Source organism: Gekko japonicus, unplaced genomic scaffold (genome assembly GCF_001447785.1).
Source record: "Gekko japonicus isolate JY-2015 unplaced genomic scaffold, Gekko_japonicus_V1.1 scaffold721, whole genome shotgun sequence".
Lineage (NCBI taxonomy): Eukaryota > Metazoa > Chordata > Lepidosauria > Squamata > Gekkonidae > Gekko > Gekko japonicus.
Window position 1 is genome coordinate 265777 of NW_015169195.1, and position 13598 is coordinate 279374.

At 40.5% G+C, this 13598-nt stretch overlaps 1 protein-coding gene across 1 annotated transcript in view; it reads left to right on the forward strand.

Moving 5' to 3' along the window:
- Window positions 1–13598, forward strand: part of CDK14 (cyclin-dependent kinase 14) — a 277214-nt gene that overhangs the window by 45647 nt on the left and 217969 nt on the right. The window contains exon 4 of the mRNA XM_015416305.1: window positions 3513–3607. Coding sequence (XP_015271791.1) covers window positions 3513–3607 — 95 coding nt within the window. The remainder of the gene's footprint in view (window positions 1–3512; window positions 3608–13598) is intronic.

The window sequence follows — 13598 nt, forward strand, 5'->3', positions numbered from 1 at the left end:
CTATAACTACAGTCATGGTGTGGAATAGAAGATTTTGACAGATACCTAATGAGCTTCAGCTGCCACAGTTCCTTTTTCCACATAAGGGTAATTCCATCTGGCCTAGCATTAGGTGCAGTTCAATTGTTCCTGAACTACCAGATGGAGACCGTGGTTTAAAGCACAGTATAAGTGCTATATGCATCTGTAACGATTTCATGTTTGTGTGTGTGTGTGTCTTTAAAAGTTTAATTTGCATGGCTGTGATATTCTAGAGTGCTGGAAGCAGGCAAGTGGTATGATTGGTGAGTGACAGAGATGGGGAGGGTTTTTGGAATGGATGCTGTGTGGATGATTTGAATGTCTATCAGGAGTGACTGTTGGAGAAATGACAGTTAAGGTTTAACAGTAAAACAGTTAGTTGGTCAGCAGAGAGTGCTGTATAAAAGCAGTTAATATGAGTTTTGTCCTGAGGTCTCTGTGAGAGAATTTGTTCTGTGTAGTTAAAGAGTTAAGCAGTTTGTTCATTTTAAGGTCTGAGAGAGAGAAGTCTTGTGTGTGTTATGAAAAGTTAAAGCATAAAGAAACAGTAACCATATATGGCCTAAGGAAAATATTGTTACAAAGTGACATGCCCTGATCCCTGTCAGTAAGAGGGAAGAGTGTGTGAACATCAAATAAATCTACTTTTATTTAAGATACAAGTTCTGAACGAAATTCTTCCCAGGAAACACATGGTCCTTTGAAAGCCCAGACCCTGGGTCACAATACCAAAACCCAGTGATAGAAATATATATTACAGTAAGAGGTTGGAAATCCTTAAAATTCCTGGTGGCAGCCGTATACCCAAAGAAAAATAAACTAAAAGGGACACTTTAAAGTAAAAACCAGACCTCCCCAAATAAGAGGTCATCACAGCATCTATTGATTTGAGGTGGCTCTTAAAATAATATTTCAAGTATTTATATAAAAATTTCATTTCTTTCTAGTTTGTCAGAGGTGAAGTATATAAGGGGACTCCCAATGACTGGAGTCAGAGCAGAGGAAGTTGAGGGAGGGGGTAAGAGAGCTAGCAGACAGTCCTCAGGGTGTGGTGAGGTCCCTGTGCTATTTAAACTTTAATGACCATTTAAGATTTTAATGATTGCAAGAGTAGCTAAGGGCCTGAGGAGACACTAAAACAGTGAGGGAAACTATCAGAGCGTGAAGTTTCTTAAGTCTGTATTATGTACACTGTCTAGCATTATATTTACATGCAAAGAGAAAGGTAGAGAGTCACCAATTTTCAGTCGGTAGAGTCAGAAATACAACTTTAACCCATGTGTGCAGTAATATATGTATGGATGGAATATGACATTTCCCTGGTAATTCATTTTTCATTTTGGTCGGATTTTGATCTCTGATATAAATAGATGACTTTCTACATTATGCTTCTGGCAAGAATCAGAATGTCTGACATTGGAGGGAATAGTAAAGAAGTGAGATTTCCAAGCCCTTCCTCAATGATAAAGGACCAAGATCTAGCTTGGGTACTCCTGCCCTTCTCTACAGCAATGACTTAATTATGGTTAATAATTTACATTGACACAAGCATTAACCAAGATTTATGTTAAGCTAGGTTCATTTTTAACCAGTCCAAGGTTTGAACTGATTTCATGTCCAGTCCAACAACATTCCCTGGTTAGCATATATGTGCAGGTGTAACCCTGACCTATAGATAACAGAGTGGCTGAATTCACATGTCAGAGAGGAAGCATATGATCCATGGCATAAACCAGGGTTAAGAGAGTGGAAGTACAGTTCTAAAGAGAGATGTATCCTTCTATGCCCATTGACATCAATGGATTCAGAAGGGTGGAACTCTGCTTAGGATGGTACTACAGGACTGTTATATCTGAGCATTTCAGCATAGGATGTCTTCCTGTGCCTCACAGTGTGTATGCGTTGGGCAAAGCATGTTACAGAGGCTCATCCTATTACAAAAACGGGATGGGATTAGATCTTTACCTCTGGTGTGGGTCCTCCTTTCAAGAGATATGGAATAACTCTTTCTAGGGAGGGTGATGGCTGTCTCCAAAGAGAAACCAAGACCTATGCAGCCCTTAGTAGCTATAATCCTTGTAGGAAAACATTGTTCTTGACGTGGGCCCAGAAGTGGAGGTGTAGCCATTCTGACCCTTCAAGGATTTGAGAATAGTCCTACACAACCAAAAGGACATATTTCTCCTTCATGCCTCAACTCTGAGAAGGACTTCAAACAACTGGCTAATCTTTAACCTTACAAACCAGTATTGTGTTTATCCGAATCAGTTGGGTCTTCAAGTTTGTTTGTCCCTTTTCTCATATTTAAATAAAAAAGCACCAATTTATGGGTGTGAAAACAAATGCCCCCCCAGTGTCCTCCAATTGATACCAATACCCACCCCCCACAGCTGTCAAGAGTCAGACAGAGGGATTATGTCTTAATGCTCCCTCTAAGATGTAGAGTCTTGTGAGCAAAACCTCTACTTTGTGAGCTACTGGCATTCAAGTTGTGAGTGAGCGATTTGGCTACTGTATAAATGAGTTTGCTCTGGAGCCCTCCTTCCTGAGCTGAGACAAAAATGTGTGAGCCGGAGGCTAAAAAACTGTGAGCTAGCTCAGACTAGCTCAGAGGGAACACTAGTCTTAACATGGCACTTTGCCAGTATATATGAATATTCTAAAATACATATGGATTTTATTTTTTCATCAGTAGGATTGCAAACAAAAACATGTGAAGGAAGAAAATAGAAAAGATTGCTTAGATGTGACAATAGTTGCACATCGTTATATTTGGGCTGTATGGCTGATGGTGGCTGATGTTAGTCTTTCTTTGATGTATGCATGAGATGACATGTCACCACTGGCATTTTGGCATCTGTAGCAACACATGACTTGTCATGTCACATTGGTTAAATATGCCATATCTTAGGAGTATTAAATATGCATTATGGTGTGAGCATTAAATATAAATTACAAAGTAAAATAAAATATGGTTTAACCCTTTTAAAATTTCAATGGGAAAAGATTTTGCTATTAACATCCCACATAAATATAATCTTTAAATACAGTGATTGGCTGGAATGCTACAATGTTGAAACTCTGAGTGAAATACTAGTATAATAGGTAATAATAGAGCCAACTGATTTTATCGGGTCTGTGTATGTGTGCAGCCTTTGTCACACACATTCACTGAGCTTTAGAAGTGCTTGGTTGTACATTAGCATAAACAAGAGAATTATTTTTTTGCCATCTAATGTTCCTTGCTTCACATGGCTTTAAGGGTAAAGAAATAAAGTGTATACACCATCAACTTTGTTCTTCTATGGGCTTAAGTGAAATGAATGGAACTTGTCTCTGAATCACTACAGAATGTGAACATAGGTTGTGGGACAGCTGAATCTTCAAAGCGTCTGTGAAACTGAAGTGTCATGTAACATCTTATTGAAATTTGTAGTGAATGTTGTGTTGGTTTAGCACATTTTCCACAAGTTGTGCCTTTTGTCTTTCAGCTTCTCTTCTGAAAGGCCTAAAACATGCCAACATTGTGCTGCTTCATGATATCATCCACACCAAGGAGACATTGACACTGGTTTTTGAGTTTGTGGTAAGTTTACAGTTTTTTAAAAATATGCTTTTGTATTTTGATCCTCTAAAAACAGACCAAGGGGGGGAGGGGACTGCCTATGAGTAAAGAAGAGGGTAGTTCACATTATAAGCCCTTGTACCCAGGGAGATGAACTGGAAAGTGTGTATGTTGTTATGGTAGCTTCGTAGTTGGAGTTTTAAGTAACCGTCATTGTTGTAATTTAAAATTGATTCTTCAGTAATGCTATTAACTGGTGGTATGATTATAGGCTGTCGCCTTTAAGCTTTTCAGGTTGTTAGCTACTGTAAGACTTAACAATAAGAAGAAAGCAAGCAACATAGCGGGTAAAAATATCCCCAAGTGACTTCAGTTGCACCTGGCTAACTTGTCTTTTAATAAGCAGTGTCAGAAAAAGTCTGGTGAATGTAATTCATACTCTGTAGGCTTTTCTTTTTGACTTGCATTTCAGCTATTAATTAAAACTTCAATTTGCACAGTACACAGTGTAATGATCTAATTTTGTTCAGAGAATTGCTTTGTGAAATCCTGGGCTTGAACTCCTAATTAATCATTCTACATTTTTCCTAAGACAAACATATGGTATTTCTGTAGGACTGCTTCAGCATTTAGCTGCAGTATTGTTCAATGTGCAATCATAATTAACCTTCCAATTTCTACAGATGAATTTGAGAATATTATAATTTATTATAAGCAAACATTTTTCTTTTCATTTAAGATAGGATATGTTTTATGAACATTGTTGAATTGCTGAAAAAAGCTCCGCAGTTATAAAGATGTAATGAGTTTTTAATAAATTTGTTTTAAATGAAAAATGAATGCATTCTAAAGTACCAAATGGACCTCAGTTTTAAGACTTACATTGCATTCTTGGGGGGGGGGGCAGTGCTGTCCCCCCCACCATTCAGCTGTTCTGTTTGTCATATGAAAGGCCTATTTACCTTGCCTATTTACATATAAATGATACATTTTAATAATATGGCTATTTGGCTAGAGGATAAGCGATGCAGAGCAGTTGCAGACATAATATTGCAGACATTAACATATTTACATTAGTTTGTTTAAAAGTCTAAATAAATGAGAATTCCAGGAGTCAACTTCAAACTGAGTAATCATTGACAAGCCATAGCTTCGAATTGTTACATAACAGGAAACATGTTTTTAATCATTTGTACGTGAGTGGAGTTTTGCCCTCTTTACAATAAAGAGCTGTATTGTTTCTAGTGCACTGGGAAAAAATGAATTATCCATCTGTTACATGCAAATGCTTCTTGCTGGCTTCCATCCTTTGATCAAGTTGTGCTAAGTGGGCAGTGTGCTTTGCTGTCCTCTAGAGAGGCACAGACCCTGGAAGCCATGGTTGAATAGGGTGAGGTAAAGGGAATGTGGCTATGAGTATGGAGCATCTAGAAAAGCTTTGCCTGTAGCTGATGGGCATCTTGTATCTGACTTCTTGGTCAGTAGACAAAAGAAACAGACTGAGCCAAACTGAGAAGGGGCAGGGGAGGAACTTGCCTTTTTTCTTCATGTGTCCCGGTCTACTTCTCCCTCTGCACCTGTTTTACTACCTTTGAACAGTGAAGTTGGGGTGAAAACCTGAACAATTAAATGAAAGCCCTTCAGTTGACCTACATGATGATCTGCCTTATGTAAGGAAACTAGTAAAAAAATTAAAATGGTATTACTTAAAACCATTTTGGCTGCAATCCTAAACAGAGTTACTTAAATCCTATTAGAGAAAGGGGTCTAAATTATATTTATGCAGCATAACTAGATGGAGGATTATTGTCTCACTGAACTTGGATTAGTCAAGTAATGTGGCCAAAATCTACATTGCTACAGGAGGGCCTCTAAATGCTAATGAGAATGTCAGTACTTTGCATAATTATGCAAATATGCTGTTATCAATAACTGAACTTGAAACCTCATGCCCTTCTGTATGACAAATGAAAAGAGAACACGTGCAACATGTTCTCTATTATGTTTTTAATATTTATGTGCAAGAAATGAAGTGGGAATAGTCTTATAATTGAAAGTTAAATTTGTAAGAAGAATAATGCTTGTTGCAGCGATGTCACAAAAAGGGATGCATAGCATAACATCTCTGTTTAATTTAAAGCCCTGTATTTTCAATTACCTCATCGACATTAATCTTCAAATAGAGAGGTGTGTATGTATAGAGAGGTATGTTAGACCATGTATTTCATGTTTTGTTTAAAATGACTTGAAAAACAGCTTTGAACCACTGAAACTATATGGTGACTTGTTTTGAGGAATTATGTGTTTCTGGTTTTCTTGTTTTGGCTTAGTACTGTTTATGTTTGGCAAAGGTATTTGATAAACTGAGAAGCTATGTTATATTTCAAATATTAACATCAGTAAGTTGTGTGCTCATTTGGCGTACATTGGAGGCATCTAGTTTTAACAAACAACTAATCTGAATTGTCTAAAGGTTGAATTCTTTTTTCTTCTTTTTTGCTTCTTCCAGTTGCTCAAGTACATGTCAAGAAGTAGCTGAAATAACTTGCAACTTGTTGAGCTGAGAGAGAGTGTTAAAACATTAATAAGCAGGCATGAAACCAGAATATGTTGAAAGTATAGTTTCAGAAGGCTGATGGAAATGTTGCTCAAATGCAAGTTGTTGTCACAGTTTAATGAAAATAGGTAAGGAAAATTGTAGCAAACAGTGGGGAAACAGGTGATTTTTAGCACCAACAGGAGCAGCAAAGATCTGAAGTAAAAATCTGACAGTAAATAATGTCTTTGGAGTGTGTGGAAATGGAGTTTTCCCTCAAACAGACTTCAGGGACCATGAATAGCATTTTTCCTCCATAGATGAAACAGAATAAATTAGTCCAACAATTGCAAACTCAATCATCCTTAAACCTAGAATCAAGATACAATCTTAGTCATGTAGGAAAATTGATCCTGGAGTATACCACTTCAGAAAAAAGTGAAACACCACTTTTCTCCATGTAATGAAATGTTCCCCTAGAAAAACAGAAAACTGGACATTATTCAGCTGGTAAATGTGTGGAGTGGAAGAATATAGCAAATATGGGGATGGAGGTGGGCTTGGATGACATGAGAGTCAATATGATTCAATTGTTAGACCTTTAGACTAAGTTCTGGGAGACCCTTGGCCAGTAACATACTCTCAGTCTGGCCTACCTCATAGGTTTGTTGTGAGAATAAAGTGGAGAAGAGAAGAATGAGGGAAGAAGCATTGGGCCCCTGTTGGGGAGAAAGATGGGGTGCAAATAAAACTCTTTGTGTAGCGTCTTACGGCATTTTTTCAGGACCTCTTTGTGGCCAGACCCGGACCTAGGACCAACTCCTCACCTGATCATGACCAGCATGAGGAGGCTTAGAGGTCACCTGAATCCACTGGACACCCTTCAGACCTAGAGCTCCCAAATCTGAGGCCTCAGTTGATGGACCTGTCCCTGAAAGCTCCATCTCAGATAATGCTGCCAATATGCCAGACCCTGGGAAAGCTAGCTCCCCTGCCTTGTAGGGCCAGATCCTGGACCACCAGTTTTCCAGGTTCTCTCCCCACCCCCCATAGCCAGCAGGAGTGGTGGATATGACAGGCCTGTTTTGGATACAGCTCAGTGTCAACAAAGCACCTGGCCAGCAGCTTGCTTTCATAAAAACATAAAAAGATCCCTGCTGGTTCAGTCCAGTGATGATCCATCTAGTCCAACATCCCATCTCTCACACAGTGGCCAACCAGTTACTTTGGAGGGCCAGACTTCAGTTCCAACTAACTAATCCTAATCACTGTCTGAACACATATAGTGCTCTCTGTAGTATCAGCTGGATGAAGCGCAGGAACAGGGAAAGCCTCTGGCTCTCTAGGGTATTTAATCCCTGGGCTAAACCAGGTTTCCTGGTTCAACTAGTTCACATGGTGGGGGTGCTTCTGCTAGCCCTGTGTACCTAGACTCAGCTAAAGCCAGTTTGACCTTGACCTTCATGCTGCCTTGAAGGACAGACCAAGCCTCTAGTGACTGCACAGATCCTCACTCCTGAGGGCTCTGTAGTCTGCTTCAAGACCTATCTGCCAAAGTCACAACATTTTGAACTAACAAACAGTCATATCTGTCCTTGGAGGCAGACTCATTTGATATAGTATCTGATTATAGCGGGACTGAAACAATCAGGCACTGTAACAAAATGGGCATGCCCCACAGTGAATGCTGTGGTAGCTGCATCAGTGGAAGTAACTTTTGGTGATTTCCAGTATGTATAGTTAGAGGATCAGGATGGAACTCTTGTAATGCAAACAGATGGCTCCATTTTTGTTCATTTATCCATGTCATTCTTTGATGGATGAGAATGTCATTCTCTTATTGTGCGTGTAATGACAAAAGATTCAGATAAGAGAATGATCTTTTTGTCTGGCATTTGATTCTGTTTTCTGGCTATTGGTGGGGAGAGGAGGATAGTTTTCTGCCCCTGAAACCAAAGAAACATGGGAATTATAAGACAGAGATCCATCATCATTATAGAAAACTTTTTGACAGCAAGCTCTCTCTATTTGTCTAACCCCTGCCGTTATAAAATACAGGAGCAGAGCAGAGAGGACATTTCAGTATGCTCTCGTTCACATTCTTTTCCATGTTAACATCCACATAAATAGTGTTAGGACCTCAAAGCTGCTTTTGTCATCATGTTTGTGGAGTGAAAATGGCCTTTTCCAAATTAATTTAAATGTCAAATTAAGGCTGCACTCCTCTGTTTGTTTGCTTGGGAGTAGAGAGATTGCTTCATTTTGTGACAATTCTGTTTCAGCGTGAAAGCTCAAACTTCACACTCAGGATGAAACTGGTTATCCCAAAATAGATGCCTGCTTTTAGCTTCAGTATAAAAACTGTGAAAGAAAGGAAAAAATGGATATTTGGCAAAGAGAATATGCAGCATAGAAATCAACTTCCTTCCATGCATAAAAATTGAGTCACCCTCCCATTTGTACTTTTCTAAGCGGGAGTCAGCACACTGAATTCAGTGAATTTATGCATGAGTAAGTATGCACAGATATAGTGGAATGTTCCATTGATTATTGTGCCACCCATGAATCTGAGACTTGTTCATGGTATTATGCATTTTACTACCTTTATTGTATACTATAACATAGGCATCAAGAGGGCAATAATAGTATTATAGGCAGTTTTCCAAAAACTTAGGACATAGAGCTGAGCAACAAAGAGAAAATTCTTTATAATAGTGAACAAGTGTTGGTTATGATAATTACTGGTGTGGAGACATAAAATTCTCTAAGATGTTTAAGTGTGGTGTTAATGACTTGGCTAGCACAAAGGAGACAAGGAGTACCAAAATCTTTTGGAAAAATTCACATAATTCAAACATTTCCCACCATTCAGTATTAACTAAAGTATTTTGTTGCAGTGGTATTTTTTTATTAGCAGTCCTCACTTTTATTGTCATCTTGTGGTTTGTTTTTTAAGCTTGATAGCATGATTATAGGGCCTGCCAATGAGTGTGAAAAATTAAGTAACTCAGGTCACAATCCAGCCACAGCTCAGCACTTTTAACCCCTATTAATACCATTGGGGAAGGTGTTATCATTAACATTATGTGCTCAGCACTCCCCTTCATTGCAGATAGTATTTAAATGTAAATCCAGATTCCAAACATTTCTTTTGCATGTAATTCCTTATGAGTCTTTGCTAATGTTTAATCAGGAATGTTACATCTTTCTAGGGATTATGGGATCTCTTCATACATTAATTAGTATGGCAGTAAGATGTTAGGGGACATGTGTATGACATGGGATTCTGTCAATGCAAGTTTGTAATGTCCAAAACTGCCCTGAAACCTGCATCAGAAATATTTTTCAAAGGGTCTTCTACAGCAGCAAGTTTGTAAAATGTTTAAAAAGAACCCACCCCCTACAAAATGTCCAGGATTGGAACTATCACATTTATTAATTTGTTTACTCATTTAGTACATTTTTATCCCATACTTCTAAGGAGCTTGGGGTAATGTATGTGATTCTGTTCCCTCCCTCATTGTGACCTGACCAGAACACAGATAGCACGACTGCCTCAAGGTCACCCCATGCTTCTCATGTTGAGTGGGGTTCATTGTCATCAATTGTGGCACCAGACCTTGAAGAATTAGAAGTCTTTCAGTGTTCCATCAGTAAACCTTAAGTTACACAAAATGTGTGATCTGTTTGCCACACAGACTTGGAAGGAATAAATGGCCATTATGATTGTGCTGAAGATTTCCTTCCCAAAAGGAACCATTTTCTTACTTGCAGACTTTAAAGTTGCTCTTTCTAACAAGTCCTAAAATTATATGTATTTACTAAGCTCTCACTTTTAATTTACATTGTAGATGCTTATCCCCTCTGGGATTACCTGAAGTTGGTTGGCTAGACAGAATTTATTTATTCATTTATTATTTGTATTTATAGCCCACCCATCCCGCAACCGGGCTCAAGTCAGGTAACATAATAAAACAATACAATAAATATAATTTAAATTAAACAATTTGAACAATAATAGACATTAAAACGCAGTCACACTTCTGACAAGTCAGCTGGCTGTGGGAGGTTCCCTGGCATATTATTTGGGCTGGTAGGTGGGTGACAATCACCTCAGGGAGGCCATATAAAGATGTCCGCTGCCTCAGCCAAAAGCTTACAGGCCCTGCGGAATTGAAGAAGATCCTGCAGGGCCCTAATCTCGACTGGGAGCATGTTCCACCAGGCAGGGGGCAGGGCAGAAAAAGCCCTGGCCCTGGTTGAGGCAAGATGGACGTCCTTTGGGCCAGGAACAACCAGGAGATGTTGGTCCATAGAGCGTAATGCTCTTCAAGGCATATATGGGAAGAGGTAGTCCCTCAGATATGTGGGTCCTAGGCCATGTAAGGCTTTAATGGTGGTTACTAGCACCTTGAAGCGAATCCGGAAGTCAACTGGTAACCAGTGCAGTTGGTGGAGCACCTGCCAGATGTGAGCCTGCATATCAGCAGGCATGCCAATATCAGCAGGCATGCCACTGCATTTTGCACCAGCTGTAATTTCCGGGTCAGCCACAAGGGTAAGCCTACATAGAGTGAGTTGCAGTAATTAAGCCTGGAATTGGCCATTGCATGGATCACTGTAGCTAAGTCCTGGGGGGAGAGATATGTTCTCAGCAGCCTGATCTGCCTAAGGTGGAAAAATGCCGATCTGGCAACTGTACTAACCTGGGCCTCCATAGAGAAGCATCCCGTGTTATTTCCAGGGTCCTCACTTTCTGGGTCCGCACCAGAGGTGCCCCTTCCAGTGTGGGGAGTCTGATACCCATATCCACTCCCCACCAACCTAGGTGCAGGACCTCCATCTTCATTGGATTAAGCTTCAACTGGCCCTACCACAACCATCCAGCCACAGCATCCAAAGCCTCAGCCAGAATATCAGCGGCAGAAGATGGATGGCCATCCATTAACAGATAGAGCTGGGTGTTGTCTGCATATTGATGGCAACTCATCCCATAACTCCTGGCTAACTGGGTGAGGGGGCACATATAGATGTTAAATAATATTGAAGAGAGGAACGCCCCTTGCGGTATTCCACATTCAAGTGGGTATGGCGGGGAGACCCTCTGTCATGGGTCCTGGCTCCACTGAGGCTGACTATTCCTCCGCTGAGGAAGAGGCGTGGAGCAACCCAGCCTCCTCTGGAGTCAGCCCAGAAGAGGAAACTTTACCAGCACCTGAGGGAGAAGAGGCCCCAGCATCTGCACAGTAGGGGCAGCAAGGCAAAGAGACTGAGGTGCAGTCAGGGAGAGAGACTGACCCAGAGGCCAGAACCCCCACCTAGCTCACCTGTCCTAGGCACAGGGCACGCCAGCATCTGAATGTTCAGGAGAGAAGGAGGAATGCCAGACTTCAGCTGTTGCAAAGGCAATGTGAGGGGTCTTTGCAGATTGACTCCCAGGGATCCATGCCAATAAAGGTTTTGAATTGAATTGAATTGACTCCCAGGGAAGGGAGGATTTGGTCATAAACAATCCTGCTCACCTGCCTCAGCACAGAAGCAACCATGTGTTCTCAGACCTAATTCTGGCTGTCAGCCTCTCTGCTCCTGAAAACTCTGATTGATTTCCTGGCTTTCTGACCTTTGGCTCTGTTTCTCAGTGAAGGGTATCCGTGGCGATTGGCCAGACCCAGCACACCCTCTCACCAAGTGCCACCCTCTGTCCCTGACCATGGAGAAAGGAGGAGAACCGGGACTTCTGGTTTTGGTGACTTGCTGGCGGGTGTGCTCCATCATAGTTCTGATGAGAGCAGCCGTGACTGTGCTGGACGGGAGGGGTCCCAGATAATTCCAGGTCCCCCCCAGAGCCCTCAGAGGGGGCTCATAGCCTGGGGCACGAGGGGTGTTTCTCCTGAGGCAACGGCCAAAGGATCAAGGCTCCTCTTTGCCCCGATAGGTGCCACCACAACGAGACCAGCCATGGCATTAAAGACGCATGCCGGAGCAAGTAAGCACGCAATTGGGCAAAGTGAGATGTTCCCTACTTACTGAATTAAACCGCAGAGAGAAATCACAAAGTAAGTGATTAAGCAAACTGCAAAGCCACCCCGAAGCACCAGAAGTAGCGAGGGGGAGGAGTTAACTCTACCCTGGAAAGAATACTCTATTAAAAGAAGAAAACAAGGGGCAAAGAGATGTATGACGGGAGAATGATAAGCCAGTCAAGAGGTGTGCAGACTAGTAAGAAAACTGTAACTTACAGATCTTCAGAGACTTTAAAGAACCTTTCCTTTTAATGTAAACATTTCGCATCGGGCTGAAAAAATGGTGTCCAGGGTGAAACCTTCTTCAGGAACTACTAGCTCAATGACTCCAGTCTCTAGACTGGAAGTAACCACAGACTTTCCTAAGATGATTGCTGCAGCACTGTGCCCTCTGCTGGATCAAATGACTAACTTTAACAATAACTTTGATGCTCTTCAAAAGGAACTGAAAGAAACTAGCATAAGAACAGAGAAGACAGCCAAAAAGCTGAAAAATGTTGATAAGACAAATACGTTAAATCAAAGACTGGAGGTAGTGGAAAAAGAAAAGACCTCCGAGAAACAACAGCTGTTACAACTGCAAATGGAAAAGTCATCATATGTCCTGAGATTTCAAGGAATTCCAGAAAAAAAGGGGGAAACCTGAAAGAGATCCTAAGCAAAGCATTAGCTCCCGTCGCAGACAGTAAAGCGGAATTATTACAAAACAATATGGATATGGTATACCGAACCTATCCAGAATTTATCAAGAAAAATAAGCTGCCCGGTGAAGTGTTTGTGAAATTCTCTAAAAGGTCAACAAGAGATATGATACTGAAAGGGACTAATGGGATAACTCTGAAAATCAAAGGAGAAGAAGCGAAAGTTCTAAAAGATGTTCCTTTTGAAGTGAGAAGGAGGAGGAAACAATATAGAATCCTGACATTGTTTTTATAGAAAAACTCTACTCCCTACAGGTGGATTGTTCCAGAAGGACATCTTCAACTTTAAAGAGAGAAAAGAAAAGATTGACTGTTACAAACGCAAAAGCATTTTTGGAACAGCACCAAAGTTCAGCGGAAGAAAAAGGAAAAGCAGAGGACAAAAATGCTACAGAAGATAACAGCGAACAAGGATCAGGAAGCACTGGTGGCTCATCGAGTAGCTCTTCAGAAGGAACTCTGGACTCTGAATCAGAATTAGGAGAAGCAGTTCCTAAGCCTCTTAAAATTAAGCTAACCTTTGATAAAAACAAACGTAGAGGAAAGAAAGCTGATAAATAGCTTAACTCTGAATACATGACTTCTTTTTTATTTTTTATCGAAATACTATGACTAACTATGCTTGTGTTTGTTTGAACTAGTAATGTTAGTAGCTCACTTCCATGTTAAAAAAAACTAAACATTAGGGAAACACCAAGAAAATGTTGTATATATAATCCTTATATAATCCTTGCTAATTCTGTATTTTAATT